This window comes from Acomys russatus, chromosome 29 (genome assembly GCF_903995435.1).
Source record: "Acomys russatus chromosome 29, mAcoRus1.1, whole genome shotgun sequence".
In the NCBI taxonomy this organism is placed as follows: Eukaryota; Metazoa; Chordata; class Mammalia; order Rodentia; family Muridae; genus Acomys; species Acomys russatus.
The window spans coordinates 1582813-1605700 of NC_067165.1; the positions used below are offsets into that span (position 1 = coordinate 1582813).

Consider the following 22888-nt stretch of genomic DNA (forward strand, 5'->3'; position numbering starts at 1 on the left):
CCCTTCTATTCAGGAAGCTGAGACTGGAAGATCATGAGTTCGAGACCACTCTGGGCTACAGAGTGAGTTCAAGGGTAGCTGGATACCTAGTGAGACCCTGTTTCCATATAAAATGTGGAAAGAGCTAAGAAATGGCTCAGTGATAGTGTGCCTGCCTGGCCTTATTGGATTCTATTCCCACTACCCACACAAACAACAACAAGACAACGAAACTCCCAAAACCCACCCATTTATCTGTTTCTATCCCTTTATCACCAGAGTTCTGATATAGCTCTCCCAAGGATTCACTCTGAGAGTCTTCTTGGAGTAATGATACCATGTCTTCTTGTGGTCAAATGTACCCAAATACAATACATATTTGGTGAAAATATGTTTCTCATGAGTTGTTTTTTGATGTTGCATACATTTCTGGTAATTTTCAGAAATACCAATTATTTTTCTAGGAGTCATAACAATGTTTTTATATGTTGGACTTAGTGGACATATTGCACTTTCTGCTCAATCTAAGAGTTGATCTCAGGTAAACGGCCAGCCTTTTAGTTTTATTACCCTGAGTTTACCATATAAAAACTAATAGGCTTGCAAAATGTTCTACAGGTTTGGAGGAAATCTGGGCGGGGCAGGGGGAGTCCTGAAACAAACAGATTGCAAAGCCTAAATGTGACAGGAAGTAGTTGGTGAGGTCACCAGGAGAGCACCAAGGGCGAAGATGTTCTCAGGAGAGCGAGGCTGTGGGGCCAGGGCCAGGGCTCTGGGTGACCAAAATGAGCTCCGTATCTGTTTCCTTAGATACTTTACATTACATAACCTCGTCTCCCAAGTTAGTGGTGGGAACACAATCCTACAAAGTAGCAGTAATCTTTACCGAGAAAAAAAATGATCATGGCTTTGTTATTGCTTTTTATAGTGAGGGGGAAATGGATCTCACTATAATAAAGCGAAAGAAAGCTATGGTTATGTTCACGAACTTTCCAGGTGGATTCTATGTTCTCTATAAATTCTACAGTTCGAATATCTTATCCTCTTTAATGTTAAAATATTTTCTTAGGGCTCTGAGCCATCTTTTGAAAAGGGTCTGGATGTATTTCTTGCATTCCTACTTGGTGAGGTAGTGCGGTGAGCCTAGCACCCAGCCCCTCTCCTCAAGGAGTTACAGTCCAGGAAGGAGAGAGACACTCAAAAACTAATCTCACTGACTTTTACCGCAGCAGGTGCAAGCCCCATTTGGAAATGCAGTTATCTGCATGATGGAAGGAAAGAAGCAACTATGGTAAATCGTCCTCTGATCTTCACATGAGCTCCACCACGTTCGCGCTGTCACAGAGCAGCGGCAGCAACAAAATGTAAAAAGTTGTCTAAGAAATATAACTGCACTTTCTATCCTTCAAATGGTTTCTAATTCCAGATCTGTTCTGCAGGGCTCCTCAGCCCCAGGGGCTACCCATGCTTCCAGATATCACAAGTTGCATGGGAAATGTTTTGTTTGGTTGGTTTGGTTTTTTGAGACAGGGTTTCTCTGTGTAGCTTTGGCTGTCCTGGACTCACTTTGTGGACCAGGCTGGCCTCGAACTCACAGCGATCCACCCACCTCTGCCTCCTGGGTCCTGGGATTAAAGGCGTGCGACACCACACCCGGCTTGGGAAATGGTTTTCAAAGCTGACTTTTGTCTCTCCTAAGTTGTATAACGTCCTGAACGTGTTTTTCACATGTCTTATTTCCCTCCTTTATTCCCCTCATGCCCTCCATCCTGAGAAAGTGTCATATTTCTTTTTAAATTTAAGATGTATGGTTTGTGTCCCAAATTCTTTTCCTGATTCATTGCTTCTATAGGAAGGATAGTTTTGACGTGTTACTTAACTTGTAACTTGTATGTGCAGACCTAGCCATTAGAGAGAGAATGAAGAAAAGTAATAATTAAGATATTATCTTCACATAGTCCTCAACAATCACTTCTGAACCAGCGATATGGGTGACATCAACCCAGTGAAGGCCTGAGAACATTTAACAAAGGGGCATGTGGGAGGTGGGGGCTGGGCGGTCACAAGCTCAAAGTCTGCCTGGGCTACACAGTGAGAGCAAGGAAAAAAAAAAGGTAAGAGGAGGAGAGGAGGCCAGGAATGGGAGAGAGAAAGAGACAGAGAGAAAGGGAGGGAGGGGGCAGAGGGAAGGGAGGGAGGGGAAAAAGGGAAGGGAGGGAGAGAGGAAAGGAAAGAAGGAAGGAAGGAAGAAAGAGAAGGAAGAGAAGGCCAGGACTGTAGAAAGCATTGTCTGGAGAACACAGGACATGAACTGAGCCTGAGGGCCAAGTACTTAAGGAATATGAAGAGTTGGGAGTCAGGCGAATGCTGAGAAAATCAAGTTTGTAAGTAGTATCATTTTTGGATAAAACTTTAAGATAGAACATGTAAGCATGCTTGTATTCTATAATAGATGTCCGAAGCCAAGGGGGTGTTAACCCACTTACACAATACTGAGTATAAGATCGGTTAGAACCTACATAGCGGTGCAACACTCTGGAGGGGGAGGCAGGGGGATCCTGCGTTTGGGTCCAGCCTGGGCTATATAGAGACCCTGTCTTCAGAACAACAAACTAAACCAAAGCAAATCTGCTTGAGTTCAGTCATTTCAAATTGGCAGTGAATGGTCTGTGGTGTGTTGTTTTACTTCCTCGAGCCTCAAATAGACTTCTGGGAAACAGATAGTATTGTTATAACAATTTGCCCTACTTGTCTCAAGATTGTTAAGATAAACAGAGATAACGGATGTGGATGTGTTTTGTAAATTGTAAAGACCTTCAATATGCATTATTACTAGCACATTGAGAATAAACTGATCTATGGTAAAATGCATCTTTTGTTTTTAATTTTTTTATCTTTAACTTATTCACTTTACACCCTGATTGTAGCCCCTCCCTGGTCTCCTCCTGGTCCCACCCTGACTCAGTCATGTCCCCTCCATCCACTCCCTTAGTCCTTAGAAAAGGAGAACCCCCTGCCCTAAAATCTGACCCCAGCCTATCAAGTCTCATCTGGACTGCCTGCATCCTCTTCCTCTGTGGCCTGGCGAGGCCGCCCCGCCAGGGGGAAGTGATCAGTAAGTGGGCGCCAGAGTCCATGTCAGAGGTAACCCCTACTCCCCATATTGTGGGACCCACAAGGAGACTGTGCTGCCCATCGACAACATCTGAGCAGGGGGTCTAAGTCCTCACCAGGCATGGTCCTTGGTTGATGCATCAGTCTCTGCAGCACCCCCTTCCCTGGGCCCAGATTTGTTGGCTCCATTGGTCTCCTTATGGAGCTCCTGTCCCCTCCAGGTCCTTTTATTCACCAACTCTTCCATTAGACTCCCTGTGCTCTGGGCAAAGTTTGGCTGTGAGTCTCAGCATCTGCTTCGATCCCCCACTGGGTGGAGTCTTTCAGAGGACCTCTATGGTAGGCTCCCTTCCTGTTCCTTCTCATCAACTGCTTCTGGTGTCTATTCTACTTGCCCTTCTGAATGAGAACTAAGCATCCTCCCTAGGGGCCTCCTTGTTATTTAGATTCTTTAGGTCTGTGTATTGTAGTGTGGTTCTCCTGTATTATGTGTCTAATATCTGCTTATAAGTGCGTATATATGATACGTGTCTTTCTGGGTCTGGGTTACTTCACTGAGGATGATCTTTTCTAGTTCCATCCATTTTCCTGCAAATTTCAAGATTTCCTTGTTTTTAATAGCTGAGTAATATTCCACTGTGTACATGCACCATAGTTTCTTTATCCATTCTTTGGTTGAGGGCCATCTAGGTTGTTTCCAGATTCTGTACAACCACTTTGGAAATCAGTCTGGGCGCTTTCTCAGAAAATTTGGAATAGTGCTACCTCAAGATCCAGCTATACCACTCCTGGCATATACCAGAAAGATGATCCACCATACAAAGGCATTTGCTCAACTATACTCATAGCAGCTTTATTTGTATAACCGTCATTTAAAAAAAAAATAAATTCTTGAGACAAAATAGCAAATACTAAGTGTTCTAATTTCTCATTTGTCACTATACATAATTGCTTAGAAGTGAACCAAATGAACATTAAATATGATGTACCATTGCACAGCAGGATATGCAATTGTCCTTTTCTACATCAGCTGGAAGTACAGCTAGCTTAATAACAAATTCAAACAACTGTAAGGTCTGTGTGAGAGATGCCTTGTGAAAAATGGTCAAGCTAGGTAATGACCACCTGGTGCTAAACTTAGCACAGTCATCATCACCTTCTGTGTCCCCAATTGCACATGCATGAGCATAGGTGCTTAAAGATGAGATGACTAATTCCCATATGATGGAGGCTACTATAAGAAACAGAAGTTTGGATGGAGAGATGGCTCATAGGTTAAGAGCTCTGGCTGTTCTTCCAAAGGTCCTGAGTTCAATTCTCAGTAACCACATGGTGGCTCACAGCCACCTATAATGACATCTGGTGCCCTCTTCTGCACACATGGAGGCAGAACACTGTATTAAAAAAAATAATAAATAAATATTTTTTTAAAAAAGAAAGAAAGAAAGAGAAATAGGAAACCAAAGGTAGCCTAGAAAACAGTCAAAGAAGTTCCCTCTGAAATCTCCAAGTACAAAGTAAAGTAAGAATTCCACTTCAGTCTTCATGGATGAGAGAATCATTAAGCCTGCATGATCTAGAGGGAAAAAAACTAGAGAAGGTTCAGTTCCTGAGATCAGTGTCCAAAATAATGCCCTTATTTCTCAGCTAGGCTTGATAAAAACAAAAAAATATATATAAATTTTAAAAAACATTAAAGAGGAACACATTTTTCAATTAAACCAAGCTTTTATTTTTCCTTACTCAAAATAACAGTTTCATTTCTTTAGAAAGCCAACCACAATGAGTTAGAGCAGCAGAAGACTGTCTAACCTCGTGTCCTGACCTCAACCCAAGAGGCGCCCAAGGAACGGGATGGCGATGCAGCAGATGCTTACAATCAGCAGTCTCACTGTTGTGCGGACTCTCATCACCAACACAGACATAGAAAGCCTCCAAATTCTTTGTGTGTTTCACAGGCTCTGGCCTCTTTCCTCCACTCGTGACTTCCAGCTTCCCGAGGAAGGTAGCAATGGGTGGCAGGTTGCTGTTCCCCTCTGACTGGGGAGTGGGATGCTAGCTAGTCAGTGTGATGCTGGTATCTGCCGTTCCGCCCCACAGCTTGCCAAGTGGTCTGACACAGTTCTGTAGTTTCAGGGCGCAGGTGTAGGAGGACAGTGTCAATGATGTTCCAGGCGAAGTGTGAGGACTCACTGTGGTCACGGTGGTGGTTGTGCATTATAAGCCCCAAAAAGCAAAGTTTGGGGAGCAGGTGTGACAGTTTTTGGAATTACATCTTCTAATGACTGTGGATTAAGGAATTCTAAAAATGTCTAAGCTTTTAAAGAAACTAATTTCTAAGCTGTTTGGGCATTTTATAGGCATACATATTTGCTCATAGATGCTTTAAATATAACCAAGAAGTGGAGCAAAAATATCTTTAGAGAGCTAAGGCAATCCCAACAAAAATCTTTAGCATATCTTAAATTATAAACTAATCATATATTTCTGAAGTAAAAACTAATTTAATTTAAATGGACATTAAAGACTATGTACTGCTCTCTTAAAACCAAAATCTTAAGCTTACAGCGTATAATGTTACTCCCTTTCCCTTAAACAAGAATAAAACGTAGGAAGAATGATGAATTATCCTGGTTGGTTTGTCTTGGACCCAAGCAGAATGTTTACTGCATCTCCCTGAAAAGAAAAAAGAAAGAAAGAAAGAAAAAGAAAACACCACGCAATTACAATACAGTAAAATTTGATCTGAACAGTAAAACTGTCTTTAAAATACCATTTTAAATGTGAAAGTTAGATGCTCACATTTAATGGGCACCCAGTGAGACTGTAAAAGAGGGAACAAACAGAGGAAGGTTTAAATAATGGCACTTGCTTCCTGGCATAAAGCTGCTCTCCTAGGACGGCTTCTCTTCAGGAAGCTTGACGAACTGTTTTATAAGGATCGGATAGAAAGCCAGCTCTAGCACGCACCTCCTGTTTGCCTTGCTGCCTACGCCTGAGCTTGCGCCCTGTGTTTCCAGTCCTTTCCTGGTCGACATGAAGACAGACTTCTCAATTTCCATGTGGGTTTGTATTTTAACTTAATGGCACTTACTTGTACTAAAACTCACAAAATGATCACAGATAAGAGGCTAAAGATGAGGGAGAAGACAGAAAGAACATATGGTGAGGGAAAGGAAAAGAAGACCAAGCACGAGAGCCGCGAGTTCTCCCTAGCGCAGGGACCCTGAGATGATCAAGCACACGAAGGCGGAAGGCCGTGGGAGGAGAAAAGCCCAACTGCTCATACGCTTTCAAGACCAGCAGAGCTGCAGTGTCTCAGCATCAGTACCCATCCTCTGGCCTGTGCTGCCCTCGCTGCCGTTGGTACTTCCTCAGCCTGCAGTGTCCGATATAACAAACCAGTCCCCAAGCCCTGGCCGTTCTGACCTGAATACACTTCTCAGATATGTCCTTTCCTGCTCCTGTCTCTCACTTGGGCCAATACAACGCATCAGCCCTGCCGTTTGTATCCTTAGTGCCTGTCTGGACCCTCCCACACAATGCATGCTCAGCGACGGGCCTGTCAAACAACGCCCTCAGTATCTTTCAACAGTGCTCTCTTACATGTCTATGGCTTTTAAACATTCTACCTTTTAAATATTTTCTTTTAATCAAGACATATATATATATATATATATATATATATATATATATATATGTATGTATGTATGTATGTATGTATGTATGTATGTATATATACCAAAACAGAGAAGAAGATGGCAAATTTCTGTACGCTGAGCCATAGTTGTCAACGAAGAATACAGGAGCAATCTCTAGAGAAGTAGCTGTGGAAAAGGTTTCTTCCTAAAAAGCCCACTGAATTAATTTCCCCTGAATTCTTAACCTATAACTGTTCAAAGCAAAACTGAGCTGCCCAGCAATTGACCGATTGACCCTCTCCTCTTGTCAAAACAAGGCAGGTGGTGGTGGTGGTGGTGGTGGTGGTGGTTGTGTTTCTGCCATCATGAAAGATTCTTGGTGGCAAATGCTGTCCACAGTTCTATTGCAAGCCCTGGACCTGGTCTCCTGTCCCTGTCAGACAGGAGCCTGGTGCAACCGTTAGCCATTAAGCACAGTAGGCATGGCTTTGGCAACAATTCCTGTGTGCTCCTTGCTTGCTGTGGCCTATAAACCTTTGTCTATTCTTTTATAGCCTGGCTACACTTACTTTAGGTTTTCAATTCTCAAGGTGTGAAACCGTGGCATTTTCTCACATTATCCCTGCTAGCACATGAGCCAAAAGGGCTGGATGGTAGCTTGCTTTCTTTATAAAGTGCGGATCCAAACAAATCAACGAATATGGATTGGAGAGACAGCTCAGAGGGGAAGAATTCGCTGTGCAAACATGGAGTCCTGAGTTCAAATCCCCAGCACCTACATAAAAAGCTGGGTGTGGTTCTGTGAGCCCTAGAACTGTGGGTGAGCAGACATAGGAGGATCAGTGGGAGCTGCTGATGTCCGATCTAGCTCCAGCATCAGGGAGGGTCTCAGGCTCAGGTGAGTAAGGGAAGGTGACAGAGAAGGACAGCTGGTGCCATCCCCCAGTCTCTGCACAAGCACACAAGCCACTTTGCCTTGTATACTTTTAGATAAAAGAAACAGAACTTTGCTATAAAAAGTAAAACATGTGTCTAGGTGCACATGCCATGTTGCCGCTGTGGAAGTCGGAGATCAGCTCTGTGGCGTCAGTTCTCTGCTTCCATCTGTACGTGGATGCAAGGAACTTAAATTCAGGTCGCCAGGCTTGCACAGCAAGCACCGTCATCTGCAGAGCTACCTTGGCAGCCCTGGAGTTTCCTTCGTACACCTTCCTGATCCTATCCTTTCCTCATTGGTCACTTCCCGGAAGCAGCCTTAGAGAACCGGTGCACATCTCTCCTGTAGATGAAGCCATCAGCCCTCCAAACACCTGGCACACTCTTGGTTGAAATTAATGGAAAAAGTATCAGTCATGATGTCACTTGATAAAACATCTTGATAAGAAGTGCTTATTATTATTATTGAGGCTAACACTTTTTTTCTCCCAAAAAACTATGGAGGAGAGGCAAGTTATGCACATGGAATTAGCACTAAACCTTTCAGACATTGACCACAATCCGGAAAATAGACTCACTCATTAATGTATGGGACACCTTTATTAAAAGAAAGATTTGTTCAGCAGCCTTGAAATCATCAAAGCACACGCATACTAATTTATTTTTAAAAATTCAAACTCTGTCCACTTAAATTTCTGTTGTATACCATTCAAGTTAAAAGCTGGTTCTAATTGATCAAGATCCAAACATAAAAATAAAGCATGTTGTGTCTGTATTTTATACTTCTAACTATGGGTGTTTTCAGTGAGAACACATTTTTTGTTGTTGTTTATTTGTTTCTTGATTGGTGTGTGTGTGTGCAGGGGGCGGGGGGTTCTCGACTCTGTAGGCCAGATGGGACTGAAGCTCACCGTGGATCCTACTCTGGCCTTAAAACTTGCAGTCCTCCTCTCTGGGTCTCTTCAGCACTGAGATTACATACATGAACCACAGCATGAGACTTTTACCTGTTTTGGTCTCTTAGAGTGAATAATATTTACAGGAATATAAAGTATTGAGCCCATCTTCCTGAAGTTTTCTTTTATACACTTATACAAAACTTGTCACAGAATCAGAGTAATATGCATATCATTTAAATGTCTGCATTTGTAGGTGTACATATGAAAGTGGTATATTTTATTTACCCAGTCCTCTATTGGTAATCATCTAGAGTTACTTCTGATTTGTCAACACAGAAGATGTATGGATATTGTACATTCCTCTTCTGTGAATTAGCATTTTACATATTTTTTCATTTAAAGATATATTTGGATTGTTTTTTCTGATTGTTAAAGTTCTTGACAAATACTAGAAAAGAAAACATAACTGATGAAACTAAAATTCATTCATGGCTCTTCCTCTTAAATAAATGATATTAATTATATAGTCTAATATCTTATAGATTTTTAAAAGCATATTTATTAAAAAACATTTACTATATACCCCTGTTGCTGATCCAAATAATGAAAATACGTTCTAACACAAAAATACACAAAAGTCATTGTTTTCATGGAGTTTACATTCTAGTTCCGGGGCATATGCAAAAAACTTTTAAAATACGTAAATAAGAGCATAGAACCTTAAAAAGTGAATGTTGCCAAGAAAAATAAGTGTTGAGGAGGGATGAACAGGGATTACAGTTTTAAATGAGATGACCAAAGAAACCATTACTGAAAAAGTGACATTTTCTTTTTTTTTTTCAGCAAAGATCTGAAACAGAAGAAGGAACAAGCCCTGAGGGTTTAGGAAGAAAGATGCTAAACACAAAGTTTCAAAAGTAGCATCACTAGTTCCCGGCAATCCGCATTCCCCTGCACAGGTCTAAGTGCTTCCTTCAAATTGTCAAACCGCTTCCAAAGACAGCACTAGCTTCTAGTCCAAACTCAGTACTGAAGAGCTTGGCTTATATTGTCCGGTACTTAGTCAGCCTACACACATGCTAAATAAACCTGTCGATTCAACTGTGAAAACACATCACATTTTAGTTTAGTAAATTTTTATTTCTTAATTAGTAACAAGGCTAACTCTTAAAATACATTAAGTTATCACACTTTTGTGAATGGCTGCTGCTGACGTGTGCCCACTCTTCTATTAGACTCAGTGTTTTTTTTTTTTAAATTATAATTAATGTGATTTTTAAAATATTAACATTTTCACATTTGGATATTTACCAGATCGTTATCTGCAATCACAACAAAAACAAGCAAAAACTGAAAATCTGAATTATAAAAATAATGTGTGTTGATGATACTGAGCTTGCTGTCAAATCTGGGCAGCATAACATTCACACTTGAATAGGGAAAAGCACCAGAAACCAATTCTCACTTCAGGAACACTGGGCGATATCTGTAAACATTTACTTCAGCTACGGCTACTGTCCAAACCTGGTGACACCATAGACACAACACTGAGCCCCTCCAGGTGATGCTTAAGGTCCTTATGTGGTGGCATCATTTTTCTCACTATTTAGCGCCTATAATAAGGAAGTGAGGCTGAACAAGCCCCAACTCTTGGGATTTCTGCATTACCATCCACCTCTCCTCTGCCAGTTGCGAAATGTACACCCATGACATGCTACAAAGTTACCCTCCAACAGATGCATAGAGGGACCTAAACATCTTACATCCAGGTCTTACCCGGCCAGTGTCCAGAGCAGTAGGCATATTTCTCAGTTCGTAGACCGCAACCTGCCCATCGCTGTCTCCCACTAGAAGGCAATCTGTCTGTTTGGCAAACAGAACAGTTGTAAACTTGATTCCAGGGTTAGCAACATTCACAATCAGAGGGTCCAGACTGTAATGAAATAGTTTGTCTGTAAATGTAGGTGTCATGTCAAAATTGTCTCTTAAGAGATACAAACTAAGAGAAGTGTGATTTTAAAAAATTTGATGTGACAAACAAACAAACAAACAAACAAATCTCCTAAAGTGCTTCCAAATCCAGAATAACTTTTCTACTAATCAAAACCTTCATTTCTTCACTAGTCAATTGCAGCAAGGTAAATTTAGTTCCCAACTTAAATGTAAATACATAAAGTTAAGTTTTTGTGCTGTTTAATTTTGTATGTCAACTGGTTATACAATGGACCATATGCAGTTCTTTGGTCAAACACTCATCTGCCATCACTAAATTCTTGTTCTGTCTCCGTCTGTTTCCCTCTCTCTGTCTCTCTGTCTCTGTGTCTCTCTGTCTCTCTGTCTCCCTCTGTTTCTGTCTCTCTGTCTCTGTCTCTGTCTCTTTCTCTCTGTCTCTCACCTGTAACTAATATTACAATTAGAATTTAAACAAAGCTCCAATCCTTCCATTAGTGTGGGTATGTGTCATCAAATTAGTTGAAGGTCTTATTGAGAAAAGGGTGAATTGCAATACAATTCTTCCTGTAAAATGGCCCTGTGTGCAGCTGGCAAGGCCCTGCCACAGGCCAGAATTATCTCTTCACATAGGGACATCTGATCTACAGAAAACACTGATGCATAAGGCCACCTTCAACTGAAATGGGTCTTAGTCTTAGTCATTAAAAAACAACCACCCATGCCCTTAAAAAGGGAAAGGCAGCTTCATCCGTTTGCAGAGAAGCATTGCCCCGGAAACTATAGTTTTACCTGAAAAATTAAAACCAAGCGATGGATTAAGTAGCCACTTTATTATAGACTAGTCATTTATTCAAAAGTAAATGATCCTATAATGTAATACTTGAGTTGTGGCTGGCACTGTTCAAGCCACAGAACTCTCTACCTGATGACAGAGCTAGACATGGTGTTATTTGATTTTGACTGTTAATTCTGGATACATTATTCAAACATTACCATTCAATACTTACGTGCTGATCTGAAGGTCCCAAATCTCTACTCTACTCTCATTTGCAGCAGCAAAAATATAGGCAGATTTTGGAGACCAGGCAACATCATAAACAACGTAAGTAGTTGTGTAAAAACTCAAAAGCGGCTTGTGTGTCTCCTGGCGCCAGACCATAACACCCCAATCTGCAGAGCAGCTCAGGAAGACATCAGGACAAAATGGGTTCCACGTGACTTTATACACTGGACCCTGAGGGGTGCAAAACACCACACATAGGTAAACAATAGTTACCATGTTATATTTTAAATTTGGCCAATAAATTAAGGATTACAAAGATTTCTAGAAGCTACACAAACATTGTTGACCATTGCATAGGGACTGCTTTAGCTGAACCCAAGACCATACAATGATCTTCCTTTAATTATTCTATATAAATATTTACTTGAAAAAATGACCAGAAACTATTAAAATGTATTAATATATATTATAGCCTCCTGGAAGGGTAACAGAATAATAATACGAAAAATGAAGAAATTTAGAAGAGATCAGCACACAGTTACTCAAGGGGCTACTAATGCGTGGCTGTAAATTTACTGCATTTGTTAAACACAGTGAATGTGCTTTCCAAAGATGCCGTAAGATACAGTGTCCACACCTACTAGAATCACGCCCACCTTATGTCCTCTATAGGTCTCCAGGTACTGTTCATTGTACGAGCAGGAACACTTGTGGATAAGGCCTTCTTCAGTGCCAGCCAGGTAGATATTTGTGTCCTACAACACGAGGCACGTCAGACGTTAAGTACAAGATCAGACAATTTCACATACAGTAAACCCATCCAAAAACCAAAAGAAGTACTATCTCAGGTATAATTTTTGTCCTTTCCTTTTTTTTTTTTTACAGTTTTACAACGATGAAACCTACTTGAAAAACCTTTAAAGCCAGGTACAGAAGAGCATGCCTGCCCTCCAAGGACTCAGGGGCCCTCTCTGTACTGTCAGTGTAAGAGCTCCCTTTGACACACAGAGCTTGATTACAACAGAAATCTTACATGTTGTTGTTCTATTAGCTATAAAATTAGCATGGTTTTGAGCCTCGTGTATATCGGTAACACTGGCATCTCAATGCTTACTGACCATTTATGGCTCCTTCGTTACTTCTATTATTATTCTATTTAAAGATCTTTTTCCCATGCACTCATGTAAACTCTTAGTACATTTTAGAACCTATTGCACACGTTACAAGTATCTTGTTTTGTCCTGGTATGTGGCTTTTCTTTTTTTTTTTTTAACCTCATATTGATTATTTTTACAAACACATATTCTCACCTTATAAGTTAACATTTTTGAGCTTTTACAAAATCCCCCCACTTTGAGGTTACACAGATATTTTCCCACATTGCTTTGTTTCTTCTCTGCTTCGTCATAGTATGCCTCTTCTTTCTTCCCTTTATTTAGGTTGCTTCTCTCCCCCATGTCATGCTCTATTACTTTCTCTTACTAATTTAGCCTTTTTTGTTTGTTTTGTCGAGACAGGGTTTCTCTATTTAGTCCTGGCTGTCCTGGACTTGCTTTGTAGATCTGGCTAGCCTCAAATTCACAGAAATCTCCTTGCCTCTGCCTCCCTGAGTGCTGGGATTAAAGGGGTGGGTCACCATGCCCGGATGGTATTTAAAATCTTAAATAGACATGATCATTAAACAATCTTTCCACAGGACATTAAAAACTTCTGAAGAAAAATGCCAAAAACGCACTTAAAAGACAACATATCAGAGTAGTATCACACTTCTCAGTAGAAACTATAAAGCCCAGGAGAATAAGAATGATGCATTTCAAGACCCAAAATATATACAACATTATCACTATAAGTAGCTACTGTGGATTGAATATGAAATGACTCCCAGGGCTGGAGAGATGGCTCAGAGGTTAAGAGCACTGACTGCTCTTCCAGAGGTCCTGAGTTCAATTCCCAGCACCCACGTGGAGGCTCACAACCATCTATAATTTGATCTAATGCCCTCTTCTGTCATGGAGGTATAGCACTGTATACATAATAAATAAATAAATCTTAAAAAAAAAAAAAAAAGAAATGACTCCCAAAGATTTGTGTACTGGAACATTTAGTTCCCTTACCAACGGTATTTGTGTGGGAGGGTTGTGGAAGCTTTACCATGGTGGACCTTGCTGAAGGGAGAAAGTCATGGGGGGTTGGGCTTTGAGGTATAATCACTCCTCCATGTTTAGCCAAAGTCTCTGTTTTCATAATGCACTGAGATGCCACATGCCCCACCGCCATGATAGAAACCATGTCACAATCCTCACTACCATGATAGGAACCATTCTTGCCAGCATGCATGATGTCACACTTTCCCGACCAAGAAACTGTGAGCAGAAATAAGTTTGTTCTCGTTACATGGTTTAGGTGAGACATTTGGTGAAAGTGGTGAGAAAAATTAAGTACTACAACAATTAAGTAATACAATTATCTTTTAAAGTGAATGGAATGATGAAGATTTCTAAAATGAGCAGACTAAAGCAACTTATAACCCCAAACCTGCAATGCTGAAGATACGTAAAAGAAAACCTTAGCACAGAGGAAGGAGAAAAATCATCTCAATCATGAGAGTACAGGAGAGAAAATTTTCATTACAGAAATGAAAGCACAAATAGAAAGAAGAAATTGTGTGCAGTTCTATCAAACAGCAAACCCCTTATATGAATGGTATGGGGCAAATAATAGTTAACAAGAAAGGTAGTGAAGAAATTACAGCATTAAACACAAGTAGTACCAACTCCCCAATGATAACTTTCAGGAATACACCTCCCTAGCAAAGACACATAGAGACCGAGAAGGATTCAAACTCATATGTCATGCAAGTAGAAGCCAAAGACAAGCAGAAGTAGCTGTGTTCATATCTGATAAAATAGGTTCAAGACAAATAAATGACTGCTTATAAATTAAGTGAGTAACCTAAATATGTATTCATATACTTTCCTTGATGGATATAATGGTAGGCTAGAAGCTGCCTCTTTTGTTACTCAGTGATGAAGAAAGGAAGAATAAGAAAAGAAAGATGTATTCAGAGGAAAGAGAGAAAGTGTCTTGGAAATCCATGAAGCCATGAAATGAAGCCTGAGCTGTCGCAGATCCAGGAAGCTGGGGATGCTCTGATCATGAGATTCACCAAGGAAAGCTGTAGACGTGGAGTGACGCTGGGCCAGAGAAGAGCGACGTTTGCTGAATGTGGCAGATACCAGGGATGGGGGAGCCATCCAGGCTTTTTGGAGCAAAAAAAGTTTCCATTGGGGATCCAGATGCTGGCCATGGACCTGCAAGGTTTGGTGTTTACCCTGCTTTTGGTTTTGCTCTTACTTTGATCTAATATTCCATTGTTTCCAGTTTGGAAAGAGTATGTATTTTCTGTACCGTGTGTTTGAAAATGTAATCTGCTTTTTGACGTCACAGGGGCTCACAGTGACGAGCTGGCCTGTATGTCATGAGAGCAGCAGCATTATGGGGTTCTGGACTAAGGAGAAATGAGCCTGTCAACTCAACATGAGATTTCATTCCCTCCCTGATTCTACACTCCATGTTTACTGTGAGCAGCTGCCTTGTACTCCCCTTGCTCTGACTTCCCACCAAGGTGGACTGAATCCCTTTCTTCTTTCCATTTCCTTTTTTCAGGTATATTCATTACAACAACAAGAAAAGAAACAAGCACACACACACAAAAAAAAAAGAATCAGAAGATGCAAATTAATGAAATCAGATTTGAAAATGGAGACATTATAGCATATACCAGTGAAATTCAGAAAACCATTATGGATTATATGTTCTCACCGGGTGGTGGTAGTGCATGCCTTTCATCCCAGCACTTGGGAGGCAGGGGCAGGCAGATGTCTGTGAGTTCAAGGCCAGCCTGGTCTACAGAGCTAGTTACAGGACAGCCAGAGAACTGATGATGATGATGATGATGATGATGAGGCTTACAAATCACTCAGTTGTAATATCTAAAGAAATGAATGAATTTCAATATGCATATAACCAACTACAGTTGAACCAAGATGAGATAAATAATTTAAAGCAATGTATAATAAGTAGCAAAACTGAACCAGAAGTAAAACAAAAACAAAAGCAAAAACAAACCTGCCAACTATAAAAAGACCAGATTCAGATGGATTCACTTCTGAATTCTACTACACTTTCAAAGAAGTGTCGCCAGCATTTCTCAAATATTTGGTAAACTAGGAAAGGAAGGAAGGAAGGAATTCAAACTCCTCCTTTTTGGTTGTGAGCCTAGCCTTTAAACGGTTGAGCCATATCTCCAGCCTTCAAACTCTTTTTATGAAGTGCCAGCATTACCTCAATGTCAAAAGCAGACAGACACAAGAGAAAAAAATACGGACCAATTTCCCTGAAGAATATAGACATAAATTCTTAGTAGGTTATTTACAAACTGAGTTAAACACATCAAGAAGATTATTTATTATGACCAAAGTGGCTACATTTCAGAGATGCATACATGGTTCAACAAAGGCTATTCAATAAATGAGATATACCACATAAGTGAACTCCAGAAAAGAAATCACATGACCATTTCCATATATATTGAAAGGGGTTTAGACAAAATCCAATGTCCTTTTATAAGGAAAGCCCGAAAGAGAACAGGAATAGAAGGTAAATACATATCTCATCATAACCAAGGGCATATATGACAGACCTATAGCCAATATAATATAAAATGTGGAAAAATACAAAGCATTTCCACTCAAACCAGGAACAAGGCAAAGATGGCCACTCTCTCTTAGCTCTGGCAATGAGACAAGAGACAGAAATAAAAGTAATACAAATTGGAAATGAAGAAGTAAAATATCCTTATTTACAGATGCTATAATTCTACACTTCTTATCTGTAAAGACTATAAACACGCTACCAAGAAGCTCTAAAATTTTATAAATACTTCCAACAAAGTGGCAGTCTAGAAAACTAACATATGAAACTCAGTAGCCTTCCTACATATCAGCAATAAAGACGCTTAGGAAGAAGTTGGGGGTCTAACGTCTGTCAAAGGGTTGGTTGTTAGAAAAACAGTATTGACAACCCTCATATCAAAAGTAAGCAAAAGAAAGATAGAGAAGACTCAGTAAAACTGGAGATGAAAAGGAACACTGGGCAGCAGATTTCAATGAAATACAGATAATAGAAAACATATTTTTAAAAAAATCCCAACACATAAAATGTATAAGAAGTTGATAGGGTCCAGCCTAAGCTGTGTCTCTAACCGTCCTCCCTACTATAGAAATACATACACAGGTAAGACAGGAAAACAGACGTGAGGCTATTTGGGAAGAAAGCGGACCAGTGGGGGGAGAAGGGGAGAGAGGCAAACAAGAAAGGGCAAATATAAGCAAAATATATAAGTCTGAAGGTGTCAAAACAAAGGTTTTTTTTTTTTATGATCACTGAAAAAAATTAATTCTAAAATAATGTATATATGGAGACAGGCATGGTGGTGCACTCGGGAAGGCAGAGGCAGGAGGAGCTCTGTGAGTTCGAGGCCAGCCTGGTCTACAAAGCGAGTCCAGGACAGCCAAGGCTACACAGAGAAACCCTGTCTCAAAACAAAACAAAACACAAAACAAAACGAAAAAGAGTTATCGTGGTCATGGTGTATTAGAGTGTGTGTGTGTGGAATGTAAAATTCACTGACCGCACCTTAATTTCTGGAAACAATAAAAGAAAACAGCAAATGATGGGTTGAAATAAATTTACCTTGGGGTGAAAAGCAAAGCACATTCCCGGAGCCTGTCGTGATATCAGGGCCTCGCCTTTCTTTTCCTTTTCCCCTCCCTTTTTGTTGCTTGTAGAAGTAGTTCGCCTCAATCGCATCAAATCTTTATGGAAAGAAATGTGTGTGTGCTGAGCATATATGCGCATTCATGCATTATTTAACCGCTTGGAAAAGTACAGTTAGCATCACGTCTATCTCTTTTGCAAATTAATCACATGCATATGATTAGATTAAAATCAGGACAAACCAAATCTGGATGCTTACATAGCGTTGACCAAGTCTAGATTTTTCACATACTGACCAAGCCAAAATCTGTTATTCTTCACAGAATAATGCTTCTCAACTAGAATTGTAGTTCAGTGTCTGATAAGAGGGGCTTTCCTTTGGTTTTTACCGTGACAGTCCAGTCCTTTGCGAATGACCCATTTGGAGACCCTTCCATCGGCTGATATGGACACTAAGATTTCTCTTTTGTCGTCCCCTGTGGTTCCCCTGTCTTGCTCTATCCACTGCACTTGCCAAACAGGTCCCAAATGTTTTTGAGGTGATTCACTAAAACAGAGAAAATGGCCAAAAATTTATTTAAATAAATTTTGAAGACCTTAGAGTGAAAGAGATAAGAACAACTCTCAAAGGATGATAATGAGGCTTCAAATCGACATGTAAATTTTTTACACTTGTATTTATTCTATGTGCGGGGGTGTTGCATGTGTCCTAGGGCACGTGTGCGCAGGTCAGACAGCAACGTGAGAGCCCATTTGCTCCTGTCACCGTAGGAGCCCCAGGGATCAAATCAATCTCAGGTCGTCACGCTTGGTGCAAAGTGCCTTGAACCGACTGAGCCATCTCACGGCCTCCTTTATATTTGTATTTTTAAGTATCTATTCATTTAGTTATTTCTTTATTTGTTTGTGTATGCAAGAAACATACTTCTAAATACTCAACCACTTTACTAATATTTACTATTGTGTTTCTTATTTCTTTCAAAAGGAAATATATACTGACCTATAATTCTACTGTCTTTTTTTTTTGGTTGTGAGCCTAGCCTTTAACGGCTGAGCCATCTCTCCAGCCCATCTACTGCCTTTTTTAAAAAGGAATTTTCTTCTTAGAATCTATATTTTTCCCTTTATATATCCACTCTTTAGACAGGTTGAATAATTAACTTTATTTTTCTAGTTTCTTCTCCATTATTCAACTCAGTCTTTAGACTGTAATTCAAATAAACAATCCATGCTATATTTTATTCTTGTCCCTGTACTTTTAGGAATACCCCCTGGCTCGCTTCCGAAATATATATATTTTTTTTAATTAAAATTATATCTCAGATTACTGACTTTTTCTGTCTGGTGAATGGAGTGCTCTACTCCTATTACTCATTCCCTCATTTACTTTATATAAGCTTTCCAATGCAAAAATTCTGAATATTTGGTTTAAAAAAATTGCAGGCCCTTTCCCCACAGACGGGCACCAGGGCACATGCTGGCAAGTGTAGGCACACAACTTCACCAGTAAGAAGCTCTGTTTTAATCACTGTGCCCACTCTCAACAGAGCTTGCTCCGACTCCGCTGCAAGTGTGTGTGCTAGCGCATCTCAGCCACACGGAAACCCAGCGTGAGACAGACAGGCTGGGTTGTGAGTTAAGCTTAAGAATAAGGTCGTAGGGGACACGAAGTCAGGGAATGAAGTTTCTCAGAGGAGGTGGTGTGAAAGCAGTACTTTAAGAATATCCATAAACTACTAAGCCAAGATAAGTTTGTTGGTACGGTGGGCAGAGGAGAGTATGACGGAGGTAGCAAGCGTGGAATTCTCCAGCTGGGAACAACGTGGAGGAGGGTAAACATTATGAAAACAATGGTATTATATTCTCAGTAACAACAGAATACTCACGGTAAATGACTCTGTTCACTCTGATAAATGTTCCTGGAGAAAACACTAGGCAGGCATTGATGCTTATTCATCTACTTCATACCTACTGTCCAGAACTGGAACGTTACTGGTGTTCTGCACATTATAGACGGCAACCGTGCCATTGTGGTAGCCAATCGCCAGTAGATTAGGAGAGCCGATTGAAAAGTCCACACAAGTCACTCCATGTGTACTCTGATAAATACGCTCTGGCCACTGTGGGGGGGGGGGGGGATGCTCTGTTACATTTTAAGCATTTTTTACAGGTTACGGTAAGGCAGACTATCATGGCAGCTGAGACTGTCTTGTGCTGGCAGGGACTTAAGAAGTTAGCCTGCCTTCAGTTACTCCTGTGCCACAGCTTCTAGTACACAGGACAACAAATTTCTAAATAGTCACACTTCCTTTACTTAATACAAATCCTTAGTCTTCAAAGGCCTTATGAATACATCATGGACGCCTTCATCAGTTGTCACATTTGGGTAATCCTCCAGCAGGGAGGAGTGTGACAAGTACACATTTTCCTCCTGATAGAAACACTTAACGAGCTGTAGCTGCGAACAGATAGCGCACTTCCATCTCCTGGCATTTGCTTTAGACACTTGGGTTGTTTCATTATTTCTACAGAGCAAATAGAAAAAAAGAGTCCTCCAAAACTCTCTAAGCTACTTCTTTTTACAACTCTATCATGCCTAGCCTAAATCCTTCCCTCTATGTAGAAAAGGAGACAAGTCACTGACGTATTCCGCCAATCCTCCCACATTTAAACTAGCTTGTTCTTGTGCATGATAACCAGCATCCTGACGGACTGTGGCTACCCACAATAACTCTAATCACTATATATGTTCCCTTACCTTGAATGTTTTTGACTTTATATTTTACTTCTGAGTTAAAGTGAAATATAAAGCTATACAACAATTATATATTTAGTTACAAGCAACTATATATTTAATTAAAAGAGTATTGTCATTCTTATTCTTTCTCCTTATAAAATTCACAGCATTCTAATCCTAGAAATTTGCTCAGCTAGATCTCTAATATATATACCTAGGATTACCACTGGCTTGGTCCTAAGATTTAATATTTTTTCCAAAAACAATATGATTACTTCTCAGATTACTAACTCTTTTTCTAGTAGCTGAGGGGAGAGCCCCATTCCTCCTGCCAGCTCCCAGGATTCCAGGTGCTGTGTTCAAAGGGTCTTCAGTTACAGGCTCCGTTATACTTAGTTGTGATAAGAGAGTAAACAAAAGATACTCAGAATGCTTGTGTGAAGTCATAAATGATTTCACTTTACCCTATGTTGAATAAGAACAAATTGTAATCACTGTGAACTTAAACTGAAGACAACAATGAGAACCAGGGAGGTGGGTCTGTTGGTAAAGCCCTTGTCTTTTCAAGTCTGAAGACATGAATTCAATTCCCAGAAGCCTGGGAGAAATCCTGGGTGCTGGCGGTATCTGGTTTTACTTATTTATTTATTTATTTATTGGTTTTTAAAGACAGGGTTTCTCTGTGTAGCCTTGGCCATCCTGGACTCACTTTGTAGACCAGGCTGGCCTCGAACTCACAGCGATCTGCCTGCCTCTGTCTCCCGAGTGCTGGGATTAAAGGCATGCGCCACCACGCCCGGCTCGGCATCTGGTTTTAATTCCAGCATTGGTGGGCAGAGACGAGGGGGTCTCAGGCCACCTGGCCAGCCTCTCTCATTCACTCGATGAGCTCCAAGGCAGTGAGAGACTGACTATTTAAAAAAAAAATGTGGCACCGAGTCAATCTAGAGCTGTATGCTCTGACCTACACACCACACACACACACACACACACACACACACACACACACACACGAGCACACATAAGAAAGAAAAGCAAGTGAAAAGCCTTGACTGATAAAATGGTCTGGACTTTGCTGAATTATTATACCCACGCATATACAGTGTACTAAGACACTGTCGACATTTAACTAAGTGAAAAGATTCTTGTTCCTCCTTGGGTTACCATGGGATTCTTTATTGACCAGCAGCAAGCCATTCCTCTTTTTTGCTCTTTAAATCCAAAGTTCCCGTAGCCAACAGCCAAAAGGTCCTAGAAACAAAAACAAAAACAAACAAAAAGGTACTTCAAAGGATGTCAGGAAATTGGACCAAATGCATAAGGACACCTTCTAATGAACTGTTATAACTGCTGGTAGGACAGAAGGCTGGGGCTGGGACCCTGAGTTCAAGGCACACTAAGTCTATTACAGAGACACAGTCACTTCTGAAATGCTGTTTGGAGTTGCTATTTGGGAAATACCTTCTGAAGCATTTTGTAAAACCCAGGAGAACATCAGCCTTGTTGCTCTATAAGCACCCTCCTTTGACAGCGAATGAGCCAGGCTCTGGAGCAGTGCTTCTCAGCCTTCCTGATGCTGAGACCCTTTGATACAGTTCACTATGTTGTGGGGACCCCCAACCATAAAATTATTTTCTTGCTACTTCATAACTGTAATTTTGCTACTGTTATGAACTGTAACGTAAATATCTGTGTTTTTCTGATGGTCATCTCGGGGTCAAAACCCACTTCCCTCGCTTATCTGTCTCAAGAAGACTTTGGGAATTCTCTGGCCAGATGTCTGCATCTGAACTCAGGCTATTTGCTTCCTGTTTGGATGAGGTTGGAGAAATTACTTATTGTCTTCGTGCCTCCAGTTTCTGTCAACACAGTGGAGGATCCGCCTCATATAGCTACATTAGCACACAGCTAGAGAGATGGGTCAGCACCTTTAAGCATGTCCTGCTCTTCCAGAGGACCCAAGTTCAGTTCCCAGGGCCCACATTGTGCACACAAGCACCAGTTCCAGTGGATCAGTTGCCTTTGGCTTCTTAGGACATTGCACTCAGGTGCACACATTCACACACAAACACACATACACATAATTTAAAAGAATAAAAAAAAAATCTTTTAAAAAACTTTAAACAGTTCCTGGTACATATGAGGTGCTGCCTATGATTTGATAATATCAATAACATTATTACTAAGGAAGTCTACAAATGTTTTACACATTGGCTTGATCACTGTGTTAAGCATACCCTCCCAAATATGACTGCTTGGAGAAGAAGAAGAATTTAGGTATATAAATTTTGGTTAAAATAAGCCAACCACACACTAGTTTCTTATACACATCTCGTCATCCAACACGCACATAGTGGCTACCATATGCCAAGCACACTCTTTAAAAAAGAAAAAGATGGCAATAGTTTATATGTAAGGAGAAAAGTAACTATTTGCATTTTCTCCTTTTTCAAATATAAACTTGTTCAGAGACATTTTAAAGCTAGGTGTTATATAGCCAGGCAAAATATTTTGCCCACGCCTGAATAAAAACAAAGGAACAAACAGAAACCCTTCATTTTATAATTGGCCGGAAAGGACTAGTCTGATGGCCTGAGTTCAGTGTCCGGAGCTCACATGTGGAATTGCAAGGTGGAGACAGGAGAGCCATCAGGCCTGGAGAACACAGAGCAGCAGAAACGCGATTCCCCTGCCTCCGTGAGTTTAAAGTGGAGAACTGACTCCTGACAGCTGTCTTCTGGACACACACAGTCACACACACAGTCCATTCATTCGCATGGTCCATACACACTCATACAAAATAATAAAGGAAAACGTACAGAAGAGTTGTGATTTACATGCTGGGATG

At 40.6% G+C, this 22888-nt stretch overlaps 1 protein-coding gene across 1 annotated transcript in view; it reads right to left on the reverse strand.

Moving 5' to 3' along the window:
* Positions 1 to 5163: 5163 nt before the first annotated feature.
* Dnai4 (dynein axonemal intermediate chain 4) overlaps positions 5164 to 22888 on the reverse strand; it is a 58679-nt gene continuing 40954 nt past the window's right edge. The window contains exons 10-17 of the mRNA XM_051171993.1: positions 21205 to 21291; positions 19272 to 19423; positions 17693 to 17850; positions 17280 to 17401; positions 12182 to 12280; positions 11530 to 11756; positions 10346 to 10502; positions 5164 to 5769 (exon numbers count right to left, since the gene is read on the reverse strand). Coding sequence (XP_051027950.1) covers positions 5719 to 5769; positions 10346 to 10502; positions 11530 to 11756; positions 12182 to 12280; positions 17280 to 17401; positions 17693 to 17850; positions 19272 to 19423; positions 21205 to 21291 — 1053 coding nt within the window. The 3' untranslated portion in view covers positions 5164 to 5718. The remainder of the gene's footprint in view (positions 5770 to 10345; positions 10503 to 11529; positions 11757 to 12181; positions 12281 to 17279; positions 17402 to 17692; positions 17851 to 19271; positions 19424 to 21204; positions 21292 to 22888) is intronic.